General features: G+C 42.3%; 1 protein-coding gene across 3 annotated transcripts in view; it reads right to left on the bottom strand.

The window, feature by feature from the left end:
• Window positions 1–18,585, bottom strand: part of ABL1 (ABL proto-oncogene 1, non-receptor tyrosine kinase) — a 95,275-nt gene that overhangs the window by 43,685 nt on the left and 33,005 nt on the right. The window contains exon 1 of one of the 3 annotated variants that reach the window (XM_059658338.1): window positions 1,231–1,517. The exons of the other annotated variants lie outside the window; for them this stretch is intronic. Coding sequence (XP_059514321.1) covers window positions 1,231–1,309 — 79 coding nt within the window. The 5' untranslated portion in view covers window positions 1,310–1,517. Of the gene's footprint in view, window positions 1–1,230; window positions 1,518–18,585 lie in introns of those variants that run through there. 3 annotated transcript variants of the gene reach the window in all.

Here is an 18,585-nt window from a genome sequence, read left to right as displayed (position 1 = left end):
TGTTAGATTCTGTGAGCCCCCTCCAGCTGGGTGGGCCTTCTCTCGGGCCCCAAATCCCAGAGAGGGAAAGGCACCCATGGACACCTACTGTGGCAAAAAGGCAAACAGATTTTGCCTATATCACTGGCGTTTATGGTTTGAGCTACACATATGATTCTAGGCAGGCCCTCAAATCAAAAAGTGAAAAGAAAAACAGTTTAGACAATTAATGAGGCCTCTGTTTATTTCTCCTTCATTTAAAAAAGAAAAACATTACAACTTCCTGGCACTATTGTAGAAATCCTACTTGTTCTAAAATGAGCTTTACATCTCTATTCCTATTTTAAGCCCTCAATGAAATTGATGGAGAAATGCAAGCAGGATTACTTCTCTTAAGTACAATCAGTCTTTTCAGCTGAAAGCAAAAAGCCTGGGATGGCCAGTCCCAAAAGCAGATGAATTTCAGATCCATCTTGAAGCTATCAAATGATAACCGCGCATCCTCAATTCACTTTTTCTCAGACGTCACCTTACTGGGACAGAAAATGAAAGGCAAGTAACAGGAAAGGGGGGAGGGGAGGGCTTAGATAAGAAAAAGAGCAGAACGGAAAGAAGGCAGAAGTGAGCCGCTCTCGGCTCTCAGCTTTTTTGAAGCGACCTAACGTGGTTCCTCCCCCTCGCCCCAGACACTCTGGACTCATTCACATGCCTTCTTAGCATTCGGTGTGACCTCTCTTTGCTCCATGGAAAAGGGAGAGAATGTGTGTCTAGGGCTTCCTCGTGGTCGGTCTGGGGTAGGGACGGGGAGTGGAAAGAGCGCTTGAAATTCTGTATCCATAAATGGTAGAGCGCGTTCTCTTTGTAGTACACGGTACCTAATGAAAATCCTATCTTTCACAAACACAGGACGACCTTTTTGACACATAATTTCCCGTTAACGGTGGAAATTCCACAACGTGGGCCGTCCAGGCCCGCAGAGTTCGCTTTCTCAAACTTTTTCGGGTCGAAGCCCGCAGTCGGGGGCTCCCCAGGGGCCAGAGCCCGGCCCCTTCCCCCTCGGCCGGCGCCGCGCAGGGGCTGCGAGTGAGAAAGAAACAGAAAAGGGGGGACGGAGAGGGAGAGAACGGGAGAGGGAGAGGGAAAGGGAGGGACCGAGAGGGGGAGCGGAGGGAGCGCAGGCGGGAAAGGCCTGGGAAGGCCCGGCGGCGGCCCGCGGCCCCCTCGCCACCCCCGCCGCGGGCCCGGGCTCACCTTCCAGGTAGCAGCTGGAGGACGAGGAGAGCCCCTTCTTGGACTTGCAGCCCACCAGCTTCAAGCAGATCTCCAACATCTTCGTGTGCGGAGCCGCGAGGGCCGGCGCCCCCTTCCCTTCCGCGGCGCGGCTCAGGCTCGGCGCGTCCCGCTAGCTCCGTGCGCCCTCCCGGGCCCCCGCGGCCCCGCCATGCGGCCTCCCGGCCTCCCCGCCGCCCCGCGCGCCCGCCCGTGGCCGCGGCCGGGTCTCGTCTCCGCGCAGGACGCGCCTGTTAACAAAGGGCCCCAGCCCGGCCCGCGAGGCCCGCCCCCGCCTCCTGAACGGCCTTAACCCCCTCCGCGCCGCGCCGCGCCGGGACCCTCTCTACGCGATGGCCAGGCCCAGGCCGTCCGGCACCATTACCGCGGCCCAAACCAATCCCACTTCTAAATCAACAGCATTTCTTACACGCAGAGCGTTTACGCACATGCGATCCTAACACCCCAAGAAAGGAACAGCTGCACCAGCTGCTCTGTGGAGACCGCAGGTGCTCCGCGCCACTTGGGAAACCATGAGAAGTTCCCAACCTGCACTGCTCAGGCCACCGTGCTCCGGACCCTGGCAAACCCGATGTCCCCAGAACGCTGGTGAATAATGCAAATTCCTTTGGAATTACCAACACTGGTCTCATTTCTATTCAGTGAGCTTACTGTGATTAAGGCTGAACTCAATGGGTGGGTAAGGAATGAATAATCAAGAGATCTCGGAGCCACATAACAGCTACAAGTGTGCAACACATTTGTCAAATCAGACATTCAGGCGAGGAGACGGTTGGCAGAAGGAAGAGACGTGCGAGTTCACGTTCAAACATAATCTCTGGTTATCCGTAAGGGGCTGAGGTCTCCACACCGAGAACTCTTCAGAGGCAGGGCCTGAGCCCTTCTTGGCCTCATTTTCTTCAATAGAGAACTTTCCCCTTGTTTGGCAGGTGTCATGGCACCATTGTTTAAAACCCATTTCATTGCCGTGTTGGGCTCAAATCTGTGTATAACTCAGGACTGATAATAGACAATGCCATAACATAATAATCACAAGAGTGTGTAACTTGGCATAAAACCAGAAATCCAGGTCAACAGGAAACAATAGGGTCCCCAAGCATACCAAATAATTTAATAAAAATCAGATAAATATCAGTAACAATAGAAAACAAAATTTAACAATAGTATCAAAGCAACAGGCAGAAAAACTAAGTTAGTGCAGTCCTGGCCGGTGTGGCTCAGTTGGCTGGCCATCATCCTGTGCACCAAAAGGTTGCTGGTTTGATTCCAGGTCAGGGCACATGCCCAAGTTGTAGGCTCGATCCCTGGTGGAGACCATGCAGGAAGCAGCTGATCAATGCTACGCTCTCACATGTTTGTCTCTTTCCCTCTCTCTAAAAATCAATAAAAACTATTCTTTAAAAAAACAAAACATCTAAGTTAGTCCATATCTTAGAGCACATGAATAATAAGCACTAACATGTATTACCTTAGTCAGGTAGCTCAGTGGTTAGAGCATCGTCCTGATATGCCAAGGTTGCAGGTTCGATCGCAGATCAGAGCACATACAAGAATCAACCAATGAATGCAAAAGTAAGTGGAACAACAAATTGATGTTTCTCTCTCTCCCTTCCTCTCTCTCTCTCTCTCTAAAATCAATACACACACACACACACACACACACACACACACAATGAGTGGCCAGATTATTATGACCACCTGACGTTTGTAGGCAAATTAGCAATACACTTCATCGTATGGGATATGGAAGCCGAAGGCCTGTTCGAACACCTTTGCTGTCTGCAGTTACCAAGATAAAACGTCTCCAATTCGCACAGGAACACAAGGATTGGACAGTTGAGCATTGGGAAAAAGTCATGTGGCCCGATGAATCACGTTTCCAGTTGCATCATGCAGAGTGAGAATTTGGCGGAAACAGCATGAAAGCATGCACCCCACATGCATGAGTACAACCCTTCAAGCTGGTGGAGGCAGTGTTATGGTTTGGGGCATGTTTTCCTGGCATGATTTGGGCCCTTTAATTTGTGTGGAACAATGTCTGAATAGCACAACATACCTAAGTATCATTGCTGATCAACTTCATCCTATCATGTTGATGGCGTATCTCAATGGAGACGGATTCTTCCAACAAGACAATGCGCCATGCCACGGTGCTGTATTGTGCAGGAGTGGTTTCAAGAACATGAGGGAGACTTTACCTTGCTTAGGTGGCCCCCACAATCACCAGATCTCAATCCAATTGAGCACTTGTGGGACGAAGTTAAAAGAGCCATCAGGCAGCTGGTTCCACAACCATCAAATCTCACAGAACTGGACAGTGCTATTCATCAGGCATGGTGTCAGATTCCTCGCATCACCTTTCAACATCTCATGGAATCAATGCCAAGAAGAATCGCTATAGTATTGAAGGTAAAAGGTGGCCCAACGAAATACTGATGGGGTGGTCATAATAATCTGGCCACTCAGTGTACACACACACACACACACACACCTAACATGTACTGAGATCTCACTGTGTGTCGGAGTCTTGTGAAAAGCATGGTCTGTCCACACTACTACACTGCATTTGCACAATGATCCTGTAAGGAAAACAGTATTATTACCCCAATTCTTGGAGCTCAGAGAAGTCAAGCACTTTGCCAAAGGTCCTACATATGGAAACAGGCAGAGCTGGACTCCACGCAGGTCTACCTGGATCCAAGGATCAGGCTCCTGACCAGTAAATTAATACACAGCCACATCTGACCAAGAATAGATTATAAGTAGATTAAAGCTTTGAATATCTATACCTTTGGTTAAATAACTAAGGTTGATATATGTTTCAGAGGAAGCCTTAGTTAAGAGATCCTAGCCCTAGCTGGTTTGGCTCAGTGGATAGAGCATCAGCCTGCGGACTGAAGGGTCCCAGGTTCGATTCCGGTCAAGGGTACATGCCTGGGTTGCAGGCTCGATCCCCAGTAGGGGGCGTGCAGGAGGCAACCTATCAATGATTCTCTCTCATCATTGATGTTTCTATCTCTCTCTCCCTCTTCCTTTCTCTCTGAAATCAATAAAAATATATTTTAAAAGAGAGAGAGAGAGAGAGAGAGAGAGAGAGAGAGAGAGAGAGAGAGAGATCCTGGCTATGGTGATCAGCCCCAGAGACAAAGCTGGATTCATTTGTTTTACTCTCCGGCCTACAGGGTAATGACCAAAGCATGGGTATCTTCAGTACACCAGGAATGGCTAAGAAGATCTTCATTTAGGTCTGCCATAAAGAACACATAAAATTCAAGATGTGACTGGATGAGACTAGTGTATATCATAGGGGTTCTCAGCAAAGGCATCATAACTTTACAAATTCTCATCAATGCACAAAATGTTTTTACTCTAATAGAGTGAACCTGCGGTTAGTGTTGTAGTGCCAGGTCAGGCCTCGTGAGTAGCTAAGAAGGCCCAGTCCCCTGGAGACGCAGGGCTACAAGGTAACAAGTACAGTGCCTGTGGATGCTATCTAGACTCTGGGCGACACTGTCTCACGAGAGAGCCTTCAGGAAATGACTGCTGACTTGTTTAGTGTTGTCTTAAACCTTTCAACCTCCAAGTGTAAAGTCAAAAATAAAATTCAAAAGGGTGACACCAGTATAAACAAGCTGAAAAATACAATAATCTGTTTGGTGCCATTCTGGAAAGTTCAAGAGCTTTGGACCAGACTATGATAAACCTGTCATTATAGAGCATTTCATATTTAAAAGGCTACATATTCAAATTGTCAAGTAATGCCAAGAATTATATATACATTAGTGGGTATTTTTGCAATTCTAACTATATCCTTGAATACTATCAGTTAATATAGACCCAGATATTTTTTTGCATGTTCTGTGCTTTATATTGGGATGTAAGTTTATTTTAAAAAGCTAATGACTATTACTAATATTCTGCTCTTGAGTCTAAAATGACTTTATCCTCTTAAAATGAGTAATGCTTGCCCTAACCAGTTTGGCTCAGTGGATAAGAGCGTTGGCCTGCAGACTGAAGGGTCCCAGGTTCAATTTCGGTCAAGGGCATGTACCTTGGTTGCGGGCACATCTCCAGTAGAGGGTGTGCAGAAGGCAGCTGATCTATGTTTCTTACCGATGTTTCTAACTCTCTGTAAAAAATGTCCCTTCCTCTCTGTAAAAAATCAATAAAATATATTTTTAAAAAATGAGTAATGCTTGCTTACAAACTGTGTCTAAAACTGAATTAGCAGCAACGAATACTGAAACTATCACCAAACTGCACACCACCATATCAAACCTGTACCATCCTTTCCAGATCCAGTGTTGATCCTTATGAAACTCACTTGCAAGATACAAAAGGCATTCTGTTACAAGCAAGTAGAGCCTCAGTCTTCTTACTATGCTGAAGAAAGGCCCGATTCCCTCCAAGCCAGTGGTTCTCAACCTAATGCCACAACCCTTTCACACAGTTCCTCATGTTGTGGTGACCCCCAATATCATTGTTACAAATTGGACATAATTAAAGCATAGTGATTAATCACAAAAACAATATGTAATTATATATGTGTTTCCCGATGGTCTTAGGCGACCCCTGTGAAAGGGTCGTTCAACCCCCAAAGGGGTCGCGACCCACAGGTTGAGAACCGCTGCTCTAAGCAATCTTAAGCCTCAAAGGTATTAACTTAAAAAAAAATAAAGAAAAACAACAACAAAGAAATAAAAAAGACTGTGACCTACTTAACCTGTTTGTCATGCTGCATTCCGTTTGGGGAAGGATAGACATTTACTGTGCACCTAATATGTCCAGGCACAAGCCTCACAACAATCCTTTGAATACTGTATAATGTCATTTCATTTCACAGGTAAGGAAACTGGGAGAGGAGGGGAAGAGAGAGGAAATATTCTTGTCCAAACATACAAAGCTAGGAAGTAGTAAGGTCCAAAGTCTTTGAATTTTCCAAAATGGCACATAATTTGCAATTTAAGTGAAAAGTGGACAATATGTGTAAAGCCAGAGAATGAAAGAGAAATTGGAAGAATAAGTCTTTAAAAAAAAAAATAGTTCTGGGAATTAGAACTAATAAGAATATTTTAAAACACATTAAGAATAGAACGAAAGCCAAAACCGGTTTGGCTCAGTGGATAGAGCGTCGGCTTGCGGACTGAAGGGTCCCAGGTTCGATTCCGGTCAAGGGCATGTACCTGGGTTGCGGGCATATCCCCAGTGGGAGATGTGCAGGAGGCAGCTGATCGATGTTTCTCTCTCATCGACGTTTCTAACTCTCTATCTCTCTCCCTTCCTCTCTGTAAAAAATCAATAAAATATATTAAAAAAAAAAAAAAAGAATAGAACGAAAAAATAAAGGTCCTTAATTAGATTAAAGTACGTAATAGAGCATGTTTCCAAAAGTATGGTGCAGGGATACCTTATTTAGAATCACCTGTGGTACTTGCTGAACAGGCAGACTTACCAGTAGTGTCCACGCTAGACCTCCAGAATCAGAATATGTGGGACGCGCTGCATGAGCTGTGTGGGTACTGAAGTTTGAAAAACCACCGTTTTAGAAGAGGAAAGATTTGCTTCTTATTTTCACTGGGAATAGACAAATATCAATGGATATTTCTACAATTTATTCATTTGAAAGCAATTTCTGAATTTAAGAAAGGTACAACTCTAGAAAAAGTTGCCCAAAGGGTACTCTTTTCTGAAGAGTATTTTAGGATAAAAAAAAATTGAATTTTTTAAAAGTTTGGAATTCAGTCCTAGTTTTAAGGGGTGGGGGATGAGACAGGGGGTGAAGGGAAGGAGGAAGACAGGTCGCCAAGAAGGAGGAGGCAGGATGGGGCAGGCGTGGAAGGCAGGTAGGCCAATCTGATGTGGGGCCTGGTGTGGGACCCTTAGGACCAGGTAATCCCAGATCTGACTGAGCCTTTTCCTGTTCCAGCCCAGCCAATAATTTTAGTGGGAAAGGGCAAAAAACGTGAAGTATGTGCATGCTATTTCACATGACATGCCAACAAACCCACTTCCTTTGATTCTGCAAACACTGTCCAGTGAGAGCCTGCGAGGTTCCCTAGCTTTCTGGGTCCCCTGTGTGTCCACTGAAAGAGAATGCCGCTTAGAAAAGCACATCAAGCCCTAACCGGTGTGGCTCAGTGGATAGAGCGTTGGCCTGCGGACTGAAAGGTCCTAGGTTCGATTCCAGTCAAGGGCATGTACCTTGGTTGTGGGCACATCCCCTATTGGAGGGTGTGCAGGAGGCAGCTGATCGATGTTTCTCTCTCATCGATGTTTCTGACTCTCTATCACTCTCCCTTTCTCTCTGTAAAAAAAATCAATAAAATATATATATTTTTTAAAAAGCACATCAATCACACCCACGTTTGCCACTAGTGTATAAGGACACATTCATCTCTACGTCTCACACATTTTCAGTGAGATGGCACCATTTACCAGCCACGTGTCACAAGGCCTGATGACTCTAGACTGGGCATTCACTGTGGTGGTGTGGGCAAGTGACTACCGCTCAGCTCAATTTTCTCATCTGTAAAATTGGGGTGGGGTGGTAACACGAGTAGCTATGTCACAGGGTTATGAAGGTTAGAAATAATGTATGGAAAGTCCTCAATAAACAGGAGCTATTTGTTATTTCCAAATGAGGGCTCTTACTATGGCAGGTAATGGATTGTGTTCCTGCCTAAGTCTTACTGGGACTAAGTTAAGAGCTAAAATTAACAAATGTGATGTGTGAAAATGGTTCAGAAAGTACAGTCTGAGGGAGTGAAAGCAGTCTGGAGGTTTACCAAGGGAAAAGGAAAGCAGTTCATTTTATTAAGGGAAAGAAATATTAGCTACGGGGCAGGAGTACCAACTAAAACCGAAATGCCACAGTCTTACTTTTTAATCCTAAAGCCAAGGTTTTGCAACTACGCTTTACGGCAAATCACAAACTCCTCACCCCACATCCTTACTGGGGCTAATTCAGGCCCAGGACGGGATGTGCAGACTGCACGCAGGACTGTCTTTCAAGTAACACTGACTGTTCGTTAGTGCCCTTGTCATTCCCAGGGCTACGATTCTCACTGACCTATCTCTGAGTAAATCCGCTTTCTAGAAAATATCATTATAGTAAGACTTCATTATATTTTTATAATTAACAAGTTAACATGACTATTAAACAATTTTCCTCCAGGAGGAAACTAATATTATTGATTATTTTTAACTTTTTATATTTTTTAATTTTTATTTTTTTAATCGAAGTAATATATACACATGGATAAAAGGCAAATAGTGCTAAAAGTCTTTTAATAAAAACAGCAGCCCCTGTTTCTTATTGTCCATGTTTTTGTCTTTATATTCTGCTTTCTAAGATAGGCTATTTTCCAAGTCTTCTGTTGAATTTAAAATTTTGGCTATAATGTTTTCAGTATTAACGAGTTCATTCTTGTTCGGATTGTTATTGTTTTTAACAACATACTCTTGTTTGATGTTTGCGACCTCTCTCTCTCTCTCTGAGGACTAGCAAAGAAAGGTTCTGAATTCTTCTGTTTCCTACACTGTCTTTATTTCCACCAAGTTGTTTTTCCTGTGACGTTGTTTTAGCCTTTATCTATCACGTTAGAGACTTTCCTCTAACGTTTAGAGAAATGTGGCTGTCCATTTATTATGTACAAGTGAGGAGCTAAACAGTAAGCATGAAATGGGCATGACCACTGGCTTTAATGATGGGAGGTGGTGAGCTATCCACTAAAAGAATCCCCAGATGGGCTTTTCTCTAGAGCCATTCAATTTGGTTTTCTACCCCCAACAAGAATCTTTACATCTCCTATAGGCCAGGCCCTGGCTAGCCGTAAATGGGAGAGGGCTGGGAACGCACTCTTCAGTGGGCAGCCTTTAAAAAAAACCTGCTCTTGCCCACCTCACTGTTTTCAGCCCAATAGCTTACCTGCACCCCTGCTGGGGTGCATGCCCTGGTCCAGAGACTTTAGAGGCAATTTCTCAATATAAAATCTCTAGTCTCACGGAGGTGGGAAGGGAGGTGATCTGGCTGTACAGGGCTGGGGAGGGGTGTGGAAAATCTGAACATCCCTTTTACAGCCTTTTAATTGGTCCTTTTGATTTCAATTACAGGCCTCACCACCCCCCGCTTTCTATGGTACTAATGCCTCTAATTTCTGATTTCCCCCCTTCGGTTCTTATAAGCAAACAGGCTCACTTCTAACCAATGTCTCTCTCAGAAGAAGTTGGGCTTCATCTTCCTCAGTTCTGCTAAGTCTAGCACCATGCTTTTGACCGCCATTTTCTGAAAATGTATCCACCTCTTATCCTTTTATCCTTTTGAATTTTTAGTCCTTATGTATTTTCACTTTTAAAAAATCTTTTTACTGTAATTCTAGTGCAGCTGGGGAGGGAATAGTGATAAAGACAGGTCTGTAATCTTTAATAATTTTAAATAAAAATCTACTTTGCCCATTTACGGATGAGATAGCTGAAGCACAGGCAGGTTAAATAACGTGCACAAAGTCTCAGAGCAAGTTAATGGCAGCATCAGGAATAGAACCCAGATTTCCAAACTCCCTTGTTAGATATTTTTCCATTATATGACACCCACTAGTTACCCATACTTAAGACCAGTTTTAGGACATGCAAGTGAAAAACATTTTTTTTAATCCTCACCTGATGATACTGGGGGGGGGGGGGGGGGGGGGCGCGGGAGAGGGAGAGAGAAAAACAAACATCAATGTGAGAGGGAAACATGGATTAGTTGCCTCATGAATGCGCGACCAGGAATCAAACCTGAAACCTAGGCATGTGCCCTGACCAGGAATCAAACCCACAGCCCTTTGGTGCACAGGCAATACCCTAACCATTGAGACACACCAGCCAGGGCAAGAGAGTGAAAAACTATTTAAAATTTGTTGTAAACTATAGGTCTCAAATCTTAACATTGTTGTGAAGAAACAACCAAACCCCAAATTCTTAAATCCAGTCACACAGCTTAGTTAAGCTATAAACATATATTATGGAACAAAAATAGTATGGGATATTCTTATTAAATTCTAAGTACTTGAATTCAACTTAAAGACACTTTGCATGTTTTCATGAATTGTTTTTGTCCCTTTACTTTGGTTAACTTTTGAAAAAAATGCCACAGAATTTTATTTTAAATCACAAAAATCTTATTTTGTTTGCTTTTAATCTGAATATTAAATAAAGATTAAGATATCTACAAAAGAAACAAAAATAGCAAGTTGCAATAATCCTAAAGACCTCTTACTATCTTTATAAGAGGATAACCTTGAGTACACTTTAATATAAACGATTAAAATATAAACGATTAATAAAGGCACTGGTTATTTATAAGCAATACACTCATTTTCAAACACTGGCACTGTTTGGGGCGTTTATGGTTTTGTTAACTTTGAACTGGGAAACCAATGGTTAATTTTTTTCCTCTCTTTCTCTAAGACTAAAAGAATCTGCGAGAGCAGCAGAGCAGGCCTGGGAGATCACATTACTCTGGGGGTGGGGGAAGGAGGCAGCTGGAGGGGAGTGTAGAGAGAAGGCCCAGAAGGGAAAGAAAACAAGTTGTCTGAACCTCCCCACAGGGGGAGGCCAGCGGGGGCCAGGAGGTTCTGGGGGAGCCCGTGTTTACCCACCGTACCTCTGGGGCAGCTGAAATGGGCTGCACAAGAACGGATCCCCCCCCCCCCCCCCCCCCGCACTTAAGAGCCTCTCAGCAGACTAGAGCTGGAAACCTAGAAATTAATGCTTGTTTCTTCAAAACATTTAGTACCAATTTCTGTTGTCAAGGTTTTAAACACACAAAGAACAAGTGGATCCAGACAGTTTCTTGCCTACACTTATTAGAAATCCCTGCTGCCCTTAGAGAAGCAATGACAACTCTAAATGCTCTCTTCGCTCTACAGCGGCAGATCTGGCATGTTAATGCAGAAGTTCATATTGACCAAGAAGAATGGCTACAGTTAACTGCTCAGTGAGGGGCTGTGGTGACATCAGGAGGAAACAGCCGCTTGAAAAGAAAACTACAAAACAAAGAGTTCTGCTTTCAAAGTCCACCTGGCAGGAGCTGTCCTCTTATTTGCCACCCTTCCTACCAGCTGGTATATAAAAATCTATATTCAGTATAGCAACTCCAAAATCAGATTTAATCAGTAAGTTATTTTCAAATTCCCTGAGCAATAATAATTTATATTTATGACTACTTCACCGTGAAGAACATTCTAGTGTGATTCTAAAGACAATAGTAAAAGTAACTCTTCAATAAGGCTTAGGCCAACAACGGCCTATCAACTAGTCTTTCTTTAATGAAAAATGAATGAGAATCCCACACAGACTGGTTACAGGAGCCCCCCCACATCTGTTCTCTTCTCTTACCCTCAACCTTAAGTTTTAGGCCTTAACCCCTAAGTTTCAGATGGACACATTGCCTCAAAATAAAGAACACATTTTCCAGACTCTCTTACATCAGGGCATTACCACATGACTAAGTTTAACCAATAGTGTGTGAGTAGAAATGATACTTGAACTTCAGTGTCAACTTCTTAAAAGGAATGGGCTCCCTCACTATGGAAAACAGTATGGAAGGTCCTCAAAAAATGACAAATGGAAATGCCTTATGACTCAGCGATTCCACTTCTGGATATGTATCCAAAGAAACCCCAAACACTAGTTCAAAAGAACACATGCGCCCCTATGTTCACTGCAGCGTTATTTACAGTAGGCAAGATATAGCAACCCAAGTGCCTATCAAGAGACGAGTGGATAAAAAAAGCTGTGGTACATACATACAATGGAATATTACTCAGCCATAAAAAAAGAATGAAATCTTACCAATTACGACAGTATGGATGGACCTAGAGGGTATTATGCTAAGTGAAATAAGTCAGAGAGAGAAAGGAAAACACTACATGATTTCACTTATATATAAAGTCTAAAGAACAAAATAAGCAAACAAACAAAACTGAAACAGACTCATAGACACCAAGGAGGAGGAGGGAGTTGGGGGCCATGTGAGAAGGGAGCATTAAGAACTACAAGTTGGCAGGTACAGAAGAGTCACGGGATGCCAAGCACAGCACAGGAAATATAGTCAATAATCCTGTGATAACTGTGCGTGGTGCCAGGACAGGTATTGGAAATATAGTCAATAATACTGTGATAACTGTGCGTGGTGCCAGGATGGGTATCGGAAATACCAGGGAGAACACTCTGTAAAGAATATGACTGTATTAACCACTATGCTATTCACCTGACACTAATATAAGACAATACTGAATGTAAACTCTAATTGAAAACTAAGATTTTAAATTAAAAAAAAAAGAAAGAAAAGGAATGGGATCCCTCTCCTCTTTTCTACTTCCCACTGCTTGCAAGGGGTCAGGACAACTGGAATGGTCTTTTGGATCCTGAAGCAGAATTGCATCTTAAAGAATAACAGGATATAAGGTGTTTCACCCTGTGGAGTCCTCACACACATCCAGGTTGGCTAATGTCAGCCAGTTATAGGAGAGAGAAATAAACATCTAGCTTGTAAATCACTGGCAATCAGCATCTGTATTATCACCATTTAGTCTTAATGGTAATAATATTAAAAGACCAGTTCTAACTCGCAAAAAATATAAGAATTCTCCAAATCAACTGTTTCTATTGTTTATCTATGAAAAACTGTTAATTGCAGAACAAGCATATAAAACAGTTCTATAAGCTTTAGAAAATGACAAAATGGTTTAAATAATCCATTTGAAACACATAGCCCAGTATCCAACTCACAACATGCAAATAATACAAACTAATTATTTTTGCTATTGCCCCTTCCCCTTTCCACAGTCTACGGTGCTGATATGAGGAAAATTAAAAACCCATGTGTTCTATCATATTCCTGGTAAAGAACTTATATCCAGAATAGAGAGAGCTCTTACCACTCAATAATAAGACAGTAGACAAACCAACTTAAAATTTTTGAATTGACATGTCACCAAATAAGAAATATGAATGGCTAACAAGCACATAAAAAATTGTTCAGCATATTAGTTATTCAAGAAATAGAAACTAAACCACAGTGAGATGCCACTTCACAGCCACGTGAATAACTACAATTAAAAAAGACAGATAAAACCATGTGTTGGTGAGAATGTGGAGAGCTTACTACCAGACCCAGCAGTTCCACTCCTAGGAATCTACCCTAAAGAAATGAAAACATGTACAAGCACCATCCTATATAATAAAAGGCTAATGTGCAAATTGACTGAACAGCAGGGCGACCAGTCATTATAATGTGCACTAACCACCAGGGGGCAGATGTTCCACACAGGAGCCGCCCTTTGGTGGTCATTGTACTCCCACAGGGGGAGCACTGCTCAGCCAGAAGCCAGGCTCACAGCTGGCGAGCATAGCAGCTGTGGCGGGAGCCTCTCCCACCTCCACAGCAGCGCTAAGGATGTCCAACTGCCGGCTTAGGCCCTTCCCCACAGGGAGCAGGCCTAAGCCATCAGTTGGACATCCCCCGAGGGCTCCCGTACTATGAGAGGGGGCAGGCCAGGCTGAGGGACTCCCGCCCAAGTGCACGAATTTCACGCACCGGGCCTCTAGTTATTCATAAGGACCAAAAATTGGAAACAATCCAAATGTCCAGCAATTGGTGAATGGATAAACAAAATGTATTTCCAAAGAATGGAATAATATTCAACAATAAAAAGGAACACAGTACTGACATGTGCAACAATTTAGATAAACCTCAAAAACATGCTGTGAAGTGAAAGAAGCCAGTTACAAAAGAGCACATATTATATGATTCCACTCATATGAAATGTGCAGAAAAGGCAAATCTATAAAGATGGACAGTAGATGAGTGGCTACCTGGGGTTGGGGGTGGGATTGACTGCAAAGGGGATCTTCATTAGATGACAGAAATGTCCTAGAACTGATTGTGGTGACCTGCTAAAGAAGTGAAAATCAGCCCTGGTTGGGTGGCCCAGTGAGTTGGAACATCATCCCGTACACCAAAAAGCTGTGGGTTCAATTCCAGGTTAGGGCACACACCTAGGTTGTGGATTCAATCCCCAGTCAGGGCATGTACAAGAGGCAACCAACCGATGTTTCTCTCTCACATCGATGTCTCTCTCTCTCTCTCTCTCTCTCTCTCTCTCTCTCTCTCTCTCTCTTTCTCCCTCTCCTTCTCTTTCCCTCTCCCTCCCTCTCCCTCTCCTCTCTCTAAAATTAATAAAAATATTAAAAAGAAAATGAAATGAAAATCAAAGAGGGGGAAAAAAGGAGAGAAAAAGAGGGATAAAAGGAAAAGGCACCAGCTCTTATCTCTGATGCAGTGTTTAAATTTGAGAATAGGTCCATGGCTCCTGCCAACAGAGATTTGCACCTGGAATCACAAATGCAACAGTCCTGGAAGTAGAAGAGTATCCTGTGTTATTTTATTGCCAAAATATGCCTATGTGGAAAATGCCTGAAATAACTGTCAAACACAAAAAAATAAAGGTCTTGGCAACAAAGACTTAAATGTTATCAAGCATGCTATTGAAGGCTGTGTATTCACCACCCAATACTTAATAAATATGGAATTAAAGATGTAAAGCACTCAGAACAGTGCCTGACATAGTTAAGAGTAATGTACATGGCTTGCTATTATCATCATACTGCACTCCATGTGAAAAGTGTTCACTGATTCATTTATTCATTCACTCGTTAACTTTCTACTAAACATCGACTATGTGTCAGGTTATATGATGTGCAAAAGAGTTGATAAAGCAGAAGATGGGCATGGTCTCCATGCTAAGAGAGCTTACAGTCAGGAAGGGAGAGACAGTAAACAAAGTATCACTTTAATTAGTGTATGATTTATAAACTAATTCTCCAAAGACAAAAATAAATCCTATGACAATATGACGAACTTTCTGTTAAAAAGTTCTTAATGAGTTGCATATATGCTTTATAAATTCCTATTTTTAAAAGGTTCTCTCATTAAAATTTTTTAAATAAAAATACAAATTTGTTTTAGAAAAGTCAGAGTAGAGACTACTAATACCTTATTTTGTATTTTCATCCAGTTTTTTTCTGAATTTAATTTTAATATTGTGGCATCATACCTAAAATTAAAATGTACTAGTATATTCCATTTGAAAATATACTAATTATGTAATTAGCTCAGTCCTGGCTTTTTGTTAAAAATTTTTCATGTTAAAAAATTTTTTTCATGTTTACAAAGTGAAAAGTACTCATTCCCTAATTTATCTGTTTTGTCAGTGGAGATTTCTGCACCAGTCTCTTAAAGGGGGATATACCTAAACAACAAAGGAATTTGGTCAATTTTGCAAAATAAAGGTACCAAATTAAATCAGTAAGGTACTGAATAAGAATCAACCTATTATATCTGGATTCAACACTATTCATAAATGCAACAACTTAAACAGAATTTTTGAATCTGTTGTGCTCATGCACTCATGATATTGTTGGGAACACATTTTTAAAAATAAAGGCAAAGGAACAGCTACAAGGAACAGACTATTCTGAAACCATTTCCAGGAACAGGGTTTGTTTAAACAAAACGTATTAAGTGAAACCAGCTGCATTAAGGGGTTGATGCCATCTGAGGTGGAATTCTAAAACCACCCACTTTATAATAAATTCTCAGTGGCCAACTAGCTATAGAATAGCACAGCAATGAGCAGTGCACCAGTGAACAGAAGGCCTGCAGTGCAAAACAGGTGCTCGGAAGAAACCCTTGTGCCTCACAAACCACTCTTCAAACAAAGTGTTTAAGAAATGTGAAGGAAGTTACTCTTTCTTTTTTTTAATTGATTTTTTAAATATATTTTTATTGATTTCAGAGAGGAAGGGAGAGGGAGAGATAGAAACATAAATGATAAGAGAGAATCATTGACTGGCTGCCTCCTGCACATCCCCTACTGGGCATGTGCCCTTGACTGAAATCGAACCCGGGACCCTTTAGTCTGCAGGCCGACCCTCTTATCCACTGAGCCAAACCAGCTAGGGCTTTTTATTGATTTTTTTGAGAGAAAGGAAGAGGAAGAGAGAAAGAGAAACATCAATGTGAGAGTGTAACATCAGTCTTCTGCCTCCTGTATGCCCATACCAAGGATCGAGCCCGCAACCCGGGTATGTGCCCTGACTGGGAATTGAACCAGCAAGCTTTTGGTGCACTGGACGACACCCAACCAAGTGAGCCACAGCAGCCAGGGTGGGAGTTCCCCTTTTGAGGGCACCAGGAAAAAGGGACCTGAAGTCAGGAATAATTAGCATATTCTGCCAGAGGGCCAGCTGGTGCTGCTTTCATACAAACTAATGGTCTAACACAGCCGTGGGCAAACTACGGCCCCTGGGCCGGATCCGGCCCATTTGAAATGAATAAAAGTAAACCGTACCCTTTTATGTAATGATGTTTACTTTGAATTTATATTAGTTCACACAAACACTCCATCCATGCTTTTGTTCCGGCCCTCCGGTCCAGTTTAAGAACCCATTGTGGCCCTCCAGTCAAAAAGTTTGCCCACCCCGGTCTAACACTTCACTAATTAAAATATGCTCCAGAGAACTCTAAAACCTACACTTTTTTCCTTTCTGAAAACTAAAAACATCTCAAGAAAAAACAGAGCCTGCCTTAGCTGGTTTGGCTTAGTGGATAGAGCATCAGCCTGTGGACTGAAGCGTCCCGGGTTTGATTCCCATCAAGGGTGCATGCCCGGGCTGCAGGCTAGATCCCCAGTAGGGGGCATGCAGGAGGCCGATCAATGATTCTCTCTCATCCCTGATGTTTCTTTCTCTCTCTCTTCCTCTGAAATCAATAAAAATATTTAAAAAAAACACAACAGAGCCCTAATCGTAACTAAGTTGTCATTATTTAAAATCATTTTCCTTAACTTACAAAAAAAGCCTGCTTGCTTCTTTGAAGACTTCCTAGTGGCAACATATCCGGGACCCTTGGTGAAGTCACATGACCTAGTCAGGAACAATCACCCATTTTGAAAATGTTTCCCAATGATCACCAGCACTGCCAGTATGACTGTAATCAAAACAATACAATTGAGAAACTCAGCCATTAATCATTTTATTTTGGAAACCAATTAGGGGATGATGAAAGAAGAAAAAACAGTGATTCATTATTTTGATGCAATCTGGCCTTCAAAGGATAGAGTAGGCCAGGAAATACACATATTTTTATATTCTAAGGTATCTTAAACTTAGCCTCAAAAAAAAAAAATCTTTCCAAGCTCACTAAATGAACAAAATAAATCAGCTAGTTTAAGAACTTGACATGAAAAAAAAAAGAACTTGACTATGACATATTCTAACTTTTGGAGTTAAGCTTGCAGGTAAAAAAAAAAAAAAAATGACTGGAGGGCAGTCACAAACTTTGCAATTTGAAGCACCTAAATCAACAAGATAGCAATGCACCATGATCCCATATCACCTGCAGGATAATGATGGCTTAGTTTTGAAACTTCACTCATTAGCTGGGTTTGCCTGCCTCTTTTAAGAGCAGGCAAAGCCCAGTACTAAAATTCAACTCAAAGGATGCATTTCACAATACAGTTTCTATGAACTCAATTTGTTTCTCAGAAGAAATAGTCCAAAAGTTCTAAATTGCAATGAGAGGATAATATCAACAATGTCTTGAAGGGTACAAAGGACATTCCATTTACAGGAAATTCCAATTAGCCTGGATACTAGTTAATAATTAGAGCTTTACAATACTTACAAAGAGCATTTCCATCCAGGAAGTAGGCCTTGGTGTTCACTTCTGAGGTAAGTCCTACATTTTCACCAGAAAATGTCATTGCTTGCCCTAGCTGGTTTGGCTCAGTGGATAGGGCATTGGCCTGCAGACTAAAGGGTCCCAGGTTTGATTCTGGCCAAGGGCACCTGCCCGGGTTGTGAGCTCGATCCCCAGTAGGGGGCGTGCAAGAGGCAGCCAATCAATGATTCTCTCTCATCATTGATGTTTCCATCTCTCTCTCCCTCTCCCTTCTCTAAAATCAATAAAACTATACATTTTTTAAAGTGAAAAATTCTCAAAAAAGAAAAGAAAACATTATTGCTTAAACTGAGTCTTGACAGCCCTTGGAAATTTGCAAGTCAAGGTATATCTTTCTGGTCCCGTTTTATTACCAGAACAAATCTGTGTGAACTGGCAAAGTAAAGGATACAATCTCTAAAGCAGGCGTGCTGATTGCCCAGCTCCCTGGCTCACATGGGGCAGGCAACCACAAGCTCTACCTCATCTTGTCAGTTCTCTGGAGTTTACATTAAAGAGGCCAAAAAGATACACCATCATTTTATTTT

Source organism: Myotis daubentonii, chromosome 11, assembly GCF_963259705.1.
Source record: "Myotis daubentonii chromosome 11, mMyoDau2.1, whole genome shotgun sequence".
NCBI lineage: Eukaryota > Metazoa > Chordata > Mammalia > Chiroptera > Vespertilionidae > Myotis > Myotis daubentonii.
Note: the sequence above shows the minus strand (reverse complement) of the source record. Positions and strands in the feature narration are given on the sequence as shown.